Source organism: Zeugodacus cucurbitae, chromosome 6, assembly GCF_028554725.1.
Source record: "Zeugodacus cucurbitae isolate PBARC_wt_2022May chromosome 6, idZeuCucr1.2, whole genome shotgun sequence".
NCBI classification, from domain to species: domain Eukaryota; kingdom Metazoa; phylum Arthropoda; class Insecta; order Diptera; family Tephritidae; genus Zeugodacus; species Zeugodacus cucurbitae.
This window is the reverse complement of record NC_071671.1, coordinates 50,370,729-50,379,656: the sequence shown is the minus strand read 5'-3', so window position 1 is coordinate 50,379,656 and position 8,928 is coordinate 50,370,729. Positions and strand designations below refer to the sequence as shown.

Below are 8,928 nucleotides of genomic sequence, written 5' to 3'. Positions count from 1 at the left end.
TTTTTCTAAATTTGAAATGAAAATAAAATATCATTCTGAACGAAAATGAAATGAATTAACCTAATACACGCATCTAATGCTTTTATATATACATATGTATGCATAAGTAACTATATATGTATGTACATAAGTATATTTATACAAACGTCCATCTATATCAGCGTAATCACTCGCTAATGGGAGGCGTGTTCTATGCCGCGACAGCGTACGTGGACATTTTATTATAACGCGTCTCATGCAGAAAGCAATTATGGAGTGAAGGCAAAATGAAAACACAACAACATACAGCAGCAACAACAACAACAATAAGCTCGTTAGAGGTGAGCAGAGACAAGTGTAGCAACAGCGACGAGCAGCGATTATAGACAATTAGCTAACTCTTTAGCGCTACATAAACATGTATAAAAATACGTATACTATCTCTACATTATAGATACGCATATGTGTGTGTGTTCGCAATCAAATAAGCGGCGTCAGCCAATAACGATTGGTTCAATGCTCTCTATTAGTCTCGCTCATTGGCATACGCCATATTGGATTTGGTCTACCAATAGGGCGGAGCTTGTGCTTGTTGTTGGTTTGTGTTGTTGTTGATCGCTATGGAATGAAGGTGCGAAAACAGTAGCAACAACGCCGTTGCGCTAATCTCCTGCACCAACAACCCCCATTAGAGCGGAGCTCAATTGCTGAACGCAGCCAACCAGACGACTGCCTGTTCGTGTACGTGATATGTCTGCGCGGCGACATCGTTTATTTATGTCGTTTGCTTGCTTTTGGGCTCTTGCCAGCGTGTCAACGTTGGGAACAGTCGCCAGCGGTGAGCGTCAGTTAGTGTGCTGTCGACTTTTCAACGGTTCAGTGCTTCGGGTTTGACGGAATAACTCGAGTTTTTCTTTCGATTGTGGTTTATATACAAGTGTTCTATAAAATTTATAAAAAAATTCTCGAGATAATCACAAAGTGAAACCTTTATATATATTTATTAATACTCATAACCTCATTCGAAAAAATAGTGGCACAGTGTGTATTGTGTTAGATAAAAATACTGATAATTAAAAAACATACTAAATACCTGTAAAATAAACCCCTTTCGCCTCAATTAAAAGTGTCATTCTGCAACATGGAGGGCACTCGGCCCCTGGCTACGGAAACTGCTAGCAAACTAACAAAATTTTCTACACCCTTTTCCATCGAGAGTCTGATCGCCAACCATCAACAACATCAGCAACAGCAACAACAACAACAAGAGCTCGAAAGAAACACACAAATATTAGCGCCCACCAATAATCGTGAGCAGGATGAGCTGAATGCACGCGCTTTGGTCGCCTCTTCGGCGTTAGGTCTCGCCAATTTCCCCTTCTACAATCCCTGGCTACACGGTTATTTCGCACAAAATCACGATCGGCTTACACAGCTGATCTCCAGCGGCTGTTACCTGACCAATTTTGCCAAAGTTGAGCAGAGTGTCAGCTCAGCGCCCCCACTGCCGTCACAATTAGCCTCGAAAGGCACAACCACAATGCCACCTGCTCATCCGCATGCGTTGGCCGCTGGTGCCAATTTCACGGGTAGCAGTGATCACGCACGCTCGCTGCCGTCGGTGTCGGCACATGCGCTGGAGCCACGTTTTCTCTTTAATCCGTCGGAAGCGTCAAATTATCGTGATAAACTGTTGCTGAGCGGTTTCGGTGGGCTGGTTGGTGCTGAGCATGCTCCAACAAATGTGACGCCAGCGGGTCTTGCCAATGAAGCCAGCGTTGATCAGCAGCGCTCAAATATCGATTTTGCGGGCGATGATTATGTGCACAATTTAACGGTACACACGCGTCTACAGAGTCCCAATTCGAGTAAAACCAACGCGTTGCCATGCGAACAACAGCCTCCAAATGATATGAGCTTGATGGCTTCGTCTGCCTCCAGTTGTGCGAATACGAATAGTCGCGATTCGTTGAAATCTCACACGTCCGAAGCGCTCTTGGACGTGGGCATGGATGAGGATTTCGATTGTAGCGGTGATTCCTGCAGCGATATTAGTCTAACAATGTCACCGAAAAATTACAGCACTGATATGGATAAGAGCAGAGGTACACAAAATTTGATATTGGATTATATTCTTAATATTAAAGAGTCTGGCTTAAGTTAAGGGATAGTCATTATCTTAGTGAAGTTTAGATTACGACTTACTTGACTTACCAAATGAACTCTATGGTTGTCTTCAATTTAGTCACTGTTTACCATTTTTCTTGTCATCCTCCACTTCTCCTACCATCTTTCAACTCAGTAACCTAACTTAAGACACTGGTTGGGTTTATACAATGAGTGATAAGCATATTTTTTCTAAATTTTGAAATGTTCTGAACATAGATATGCATCTCCAAGAAATATTTTTTGGGTCTTGAAGGTATTCGAGGTTTTGTTTTGGGCTGCAATCGGAATATTCACTGTATTAACTAGGGTGGTTATCAAAAATGGAATAAATAAGTGAAAAATTATTCCAGAAAAGCGGTGTAAGCGGGGTGCTGAAACATCTGTGCTCGGTTAACTTATGAATGGGATGATATGTGCCAGTAGTACCGCATTATTCCATATTCCTCTTCCATATCATAGTTCCTTCTATAGTTGGTGTTGTTATTGTTAACTTCGACACTTAAAACGGGGGATTTTGTATTTTTAGAAATAAATTAACGGATTACCCGTTTTATCTGTTTACAAAAACTGAACCTTTTTCTTTTGTTCGTCATGAAAGACACTGAGAAAAGTAAGAGGAATATTTCGAATTGAAACTTGGAACATTTTGTTCCGAGAAGACTTGATATCCCCTATTTCGGTTTGATATAGGCATCGCTTCATACGATTTTTGAAAATAGTATCAGAAAATGAGAACATTCCGGCATTGGTTATGGTGAACTTGACACGTCTTCAATTTCAGAAGAACTTGCCTGGGTTTGAGAACCAATTTCGAAATTGTTAATAGATATTTTATTTGACGTAAAATCATATAAATTAAAATAATATAAATGAGGTAAAAAACTATAATTTTTTAAGTTGATTTCTATTTTCGTTTTACCAGTATTGCATTTTAAGCTTTCTACTAAATCCGGTCTAAACAAAAACATTTTCCAATGAAATTGTCTACTCATAACGCTTTTGGCAGTCCATTGTTACCACTAGTTCATCGAAATCACAATTCAAAGTGAGTAAGTTTTCAGTTCCGGCTCTCAACGCAATTAGCTTTCAGTGCACCATTTCTGAACGATTTGTTGCACGCCTCACACTTCACACAAACATACATAAGTACGTACATAAGCACAGGCGTCCACACCTTTTTAATTCGCCACTTAGCACTCACTTTACTCATTTGCATTTAAGCAAAGAACAGCTTTGACTAGAAATGGTTATGGCTAATTAATACGAAAATACAAATACACAATCGTACAAACGAACATTTCCATTAGATTTTCCGTTCCGCAAACAATTATGATTGTGCATTGGGCATTTGCATAAAAGCATTTAAGATCCGTTGTTAGGCGTCAATCAAAACTTTCAACTCTTCTTTCTTCTATCAAGCGTTCGCTACAACAACAACAACATTACAATAAAATTAACGCGGCAGTGAGTGGTGAAGGACACGGGAGCGGGGGCAGCAGCCAGTAGACTTTTCATATTTTAACTGACATTTTGACATTTGCAACTCTGCGCTGTTGAGTGAGCGTGCCAAAAAGAGAGCGCGCATTCGCTATTGTGTGTCATTTTCTATTTCAAAATTATGCTGTCGTCAGTCAGTGTTACTCACACACATACAATTATTGTTGTTGTTGGTGGTGGATTTTCATTTCATATTTCATTATTTATCCTTGATAGTAAAAGCGTAAAATGGGATCGCTCGCTTCACGGCCAACATGTTGGTGAATAATTTTATGTTTGTTATGTGGTGGGTGGTGGGAGAGCGGGACTCGTATTTATTGTTGTATTGTAGAAGGCGTAACTAATCGCAAAAAATTAATATTTCATTTAACAGAGCAATCATCATCATCATCATCGTTATTTCGCCACTTCAGGACCATTCCACTCCGCTGTTCTTTTTGTAAATTAAATATTCATAACTGACAGTTCAGAGTGCCATTTAAAATGTGCGCTAAATACAGTAGAGCAAAAGTCTTTAGTTATGCTTTTGATGTAGTTAGTGCAAATGTGAGTCATACAAGACATAAAACCGAGATTGATCGGTTGATGGACTTATTGTGTTTCTCTTTTTGTCAAAAATATACTCGTAGATTTTTCTTTGTCTCTTGATTAGCTGGAATCAAAAAAATACATTGGTTCGCGTTCTTCCTTATTAAATTATCCTTCAGTTTAGTTTGACAGACTTTCAGACAGTTTTATCTAGTTCCTTTGGAGCACTCCATAAATTATAACTTACCGATCCAAACAGGTTCAGTTCCACGAAATAAGAACCCTGTTCCGATACCGCAGAACCGGCTGTCGTTGGAAAGAACTTCATTTCACGCTTCACTCTCTCCCAGCTTGACTTTCATCTAGAAAGTTGTACTTCTACAATTTCGACCGTTTTCAAACTACTATTTCTACTTAGCTTAGGAAAAAGTCCTAGGTCCTTTATATTAACTCCACTGTAAATCAATAATTCAGAATGCTAAAGTGTACATCATCTTCCGAACCGCAGTTTCAACCTTTACCCTATTAGAAGTCCTCCAATATCAAGTCTCAATAGAGACCGAACTAATTGCCAATACAAGGCTGTTAAAAATATATGGACTGTACTTTTTCATCGAAGAACTAAATAGAGAGAAGAGATATTGTAATTTGTTATAAAGAGATCTCAATGAAGTGGCCAATCTACAGTAAAACCTTTTCTTAACCAAATAATAGAATACCCATATTGTGTCTAAATTCAAGATAGATCCATAACTTAAAATTCGACTATTTGTTAATACGCGATAAACCCACTTTTTCTCAAAGCCTTAATTACGGCAATTAACAAATAATCTGCAAATATTGACTCAATTAAGCGTTCGGTAAAATCCTTATAAGTTAGTCGACTTTATTCTGATATGATCTACCCTATTCCACCGAAAATATTTCGGGTTTAGAGATTATAAAATATGAACCTTTCTACAGCCTTTTAGAGTTTTTCAAACTGACTTCCAATAATTTGGCTTTTTGAGCTTTTATATATCCTATATCCAGATCCCTAAAAAAGTTGTGTATCCAATTATTGAACGGTTAAACTCAAATATCTCACTGTTTTTAGTTTGCTTTCTTGAACTGTATTGCGCTGATTTTGTGTTCCTTGACATTGCTCCTTCGTTCGCTTCATACATCAATGTGGCGGGCAATTGTCTGCAGACACGCCAGCGCCACTCAAGCATACAAGTGTTAAGAAATATTATAAGCTCGTGTCTGCAACGTTTCGCTTGGACAGCGGAGAATCACTACAAAAACAATAACATTATATGCATATCAGCCGATTATGACTTCATTTGCGGTGATTCTTAACATTCAATTTGTTCAAACTCATTTAAGTACAAAAAAAACAGATAATAACAACAACAACAAGCAATTTGTTGATAATTTCGTAGAAGCCAAATACATATTTCGCGCATTATTTGTTGGGATTTCACGCTTAAGCGCAATTGTTTGTCGCGGAGCTTTTGCCATGTGGGGTGAGAGGGTGCGGTGTTAACTGTAATTGTTGTTGTTGTCGGCAAGTGGGTGTCATATTTCAAACAGCCGCAGCGAATTCAAACGAAATTGATGCGCTGATCGCCACAAAGTACTGTCACACACTCACATACATAACTGCTGACATTTGTCGCTTGGCATTGCTGTTGTCTTTATTGTTGTCATAACGCTTGCCACAAGCTTTGACACACCCCATTAACCTTTCGCATTCAAGATATTGCCTTTGCCGCTATGTTGACGTTGCGGCGTATCTGCCTTATGCCGTTATGTTATGTGGGTGTACGTGTGTGTGTCACTTTGTCCATAATTTTATTTGACAGGATATTAAGGGCGGTGCAATCGTCCGGTTGTTTATGTGTGGCTTTGTGTTTGTGTATGCTCATTCGGCAAGCTTCAATTGCAATTCTCTGTAGTAGAAAGTAATTCATTTCATTGTGACAACACAGATTACTTAACTTCGCTTAATTTAATTCATATAAATATTTTCGAAATTATTTCAGATTTGTAGTGTGGGTGCTTGAGCGCATTTCTAAGAAGTTTCGGTGGGAGGTGGTGTGGGTATGCATGTGTTTCCGTTTTGAAAATTTAAATATTTATGATTGCGGTTGACAATATATGCTTGTGTAGAGATAATTGAGTACTCAGTTGAGGATAACAAAAAGTTTGAGAGACGGCTTCTTTTGCAGGGATTCTATTTGAATATATTTTTAGTACTTTATAGATTGCATACACAGTTTGTTAACTATAAATTATAATATAATTTTATATTCAATCAGATTTATTTCATTTTACAATATAAATATGAAATCTTCACTGAAGATATCTAAGTAAAAGAAACATATCTAGCACAAGTAATGTTCTTAAGATGTGACAACTGTCTTCTGAAATTGGTCAAAATCGAACTATGCCTTCTCGAACTCCTTGAAACCCTATTATTATATTATATATAAGAATGATATGTCAATTTGCGGGATATTTCAAAGACTCGACGAAGAGATCTTTTCATTATAATAATATTGACTAGTGTTACAAATTTATAAAAGTATTTCTCCACATATCTAACACAACCATTTTCGAATTTTTGGTCGACTACGGTATAAAGTCACATTTATCGGTCAATATCTAAAATATCTTAACTTCAGGAAATGTATTATTTTGTGGTTTTGTAACGAAAAAAGGGTGAAATTGGTCGATGGATTACACCCGATTTTTTATATTAAATATAATAATAATATATATAAATAGATAATTAAATCACTAGATATCATCCGTAGTCCCTGTATAGATTTTCGCCTCCTATGTCGTTCAATTTGTACGTAATTTTAATGAACTTAAGCAAGAAAGAATTTTTTCTTGAACACAATGGTGGTTGCAGAGTTCCAGTCATTAGTTTAGTCCCATATACATAATTTAGGGATTTTCGTTATCTGTCTATATCTATTCAATGCCGAATATATCGCTTAATATGTAAGTTATGTTAATAGTAAATTGATGACATCGGTGCACTTGTTCCCCAACTACCGTATATCCATATAAGAATTTCATCGTTTGCCATTGATAGTTAGGTTAGGTTAGGCCGTATGGTTGCTCCATACACACTTAGACTATTAAACACAGTCCTTTGTGAAACCAGAATCACCCCAAGATTAGGTATTATGATTCGACAAAACGTCCTAAGCGTACTACAAATCTGCAGAGATTTTTCACTTTTATATCCGCTACTTCGAGCGCTTGTTCAAAAAAGTCAGTTTCAAGAAATCTTTGTGTTGATTTCTCAAAGGCGACATTTTTCAGAATAAAGAGATGAATTGATCTTTTAAATATAAGGCCGGTGTCACCGCACTTGTCATTGAGATTCAGACCTTAGGCCAGAAGGATCTTTAGTAATAGTGAACAAGCAAACACAAAAAAATGTTATCTTTGTGATACATAAACTAATGTTATCTCTGTTTTCATTTCAGGCTATACACACTCTGATAGTGAAGACTGTTCCGATGATGAAGCGACGGGTGGACAAAACGACTCAAATAAAGATTCCTCCAGTAATTTTGGCGGTAGTAGTTCGAAATCGCGACGAAGGCGAACAGCTTTTACCTCCGAGCAATTATTGGAACTGGAAAGAGAGTTTCATGCGAAGAAATATCTCAGTTTAACGGAGCGAAGTCAAATAGCGACGACACTCAAACTCAGCGAAGTGCAGGTAAGAACCGTAAAGAACCATTCTTACAACATTTTTAAACCATTATTTGATAAAATATTCAATTTAAAAGAATCAATCTTTAATAACATATTTTATAATATTATTTCCTCCCTCTCTCCCCTTCCCTGACAGGTGAAAATCTGGTTTCAAAATCGTCGCGCCAAATGGAAGCGTGTCAAAGCCGGTCTCACATCGCATGGTCTCGGTCGCGGTGCTGGCGGTGGCACCAAAATAGTCGTACCCATACCCGTGCATGTGAATCGTTTTGCGGTGCGTTCGCAACACCAGCAGCTTGAGAAAATGTGCCTGAGTGGTCCAAAACCGGATCTGCGTAAGAAGATGCCCACCGAACTGAGCGGCTTTGAGAAATTCAATGCTGCCAATGGTGTGATCGCGGGTCTGAGTAATGGCAGCGCTGCTGGTGTGCTCAACGCTGCGGCGTCGCCGGCAGCATTAATGGCGGCAGCGAATATGGCGGCGGCAACGAACACAGTGACGGGCACTTTGGCGTTGGCGCGGAGTATTTATTGAGTGGTTGATCGGTCGCCGTTATGCGGTGGTAATTTAAGACTTCAGTTTTACGTTTGTTCTGAGATTATAAACTAATTAATTAAGCGTCTAATTAAATATTAATTTATTTGTTTTACTTTTTGGCAATTAGTGCCAGTTTTACTTAAAATTTTAATTTGTTTTAAATATTAAGAGAATATAAATGAAATTGAAACAATTTAAATAATAAGATAAGTTCAAAAACATTTAAAACAAAAAACATTTAAAACACTTTTTTTTCTCTTTGTTTATATACTTTTGAAAGAGTGCATTCGGCAATACTGAATGAAGTCTTCTGTCTGGCGAAGCTTCTGGTCCATTTTCATAAGCTCAAGACAATATTTCGAAAAATCATAAATAATTTTCTTATTAAAACTGTAAGAGATCAATAGTTAAGCGGTACAGTTTTCAGTGCCCAGAAAACATATTTTTCCGACGGGTTAAAGAAAATTTTCCAGATAAATTCTTCAGAGTAATCT

The 8,928-nt window shown here is 37.7% G+C and overlaps 1 protein-coding gene across 1 annotated transcript; it reads left to right on the top strand.

Annotated features, from left to right (window-relative positions):
- Positions 1-204: 204 nt before the first annotated feature.
- Positions 205-8,629, top strand: LOC105214538 (homeobox protein unplugged). Its single transcript, XM_011188024.3, has 3 exons — positions 205-2,084; positions 7,662-7,900; positions 8,033-8,629. The coding sequence occupies exons 1-3, from the start codon at positions 1,121-1,123 to the stop codon at positions 8,429-8,431; spliced, it is 1,602 nt and encodes a 533-aa protein (XP_011186326.2). The 5' UTR covers positions 205-1,120; the 3' UTR covers positions 8,432-8,629.
- Positions 8,630-8,928: the final 299 nt, after the last annotated feature.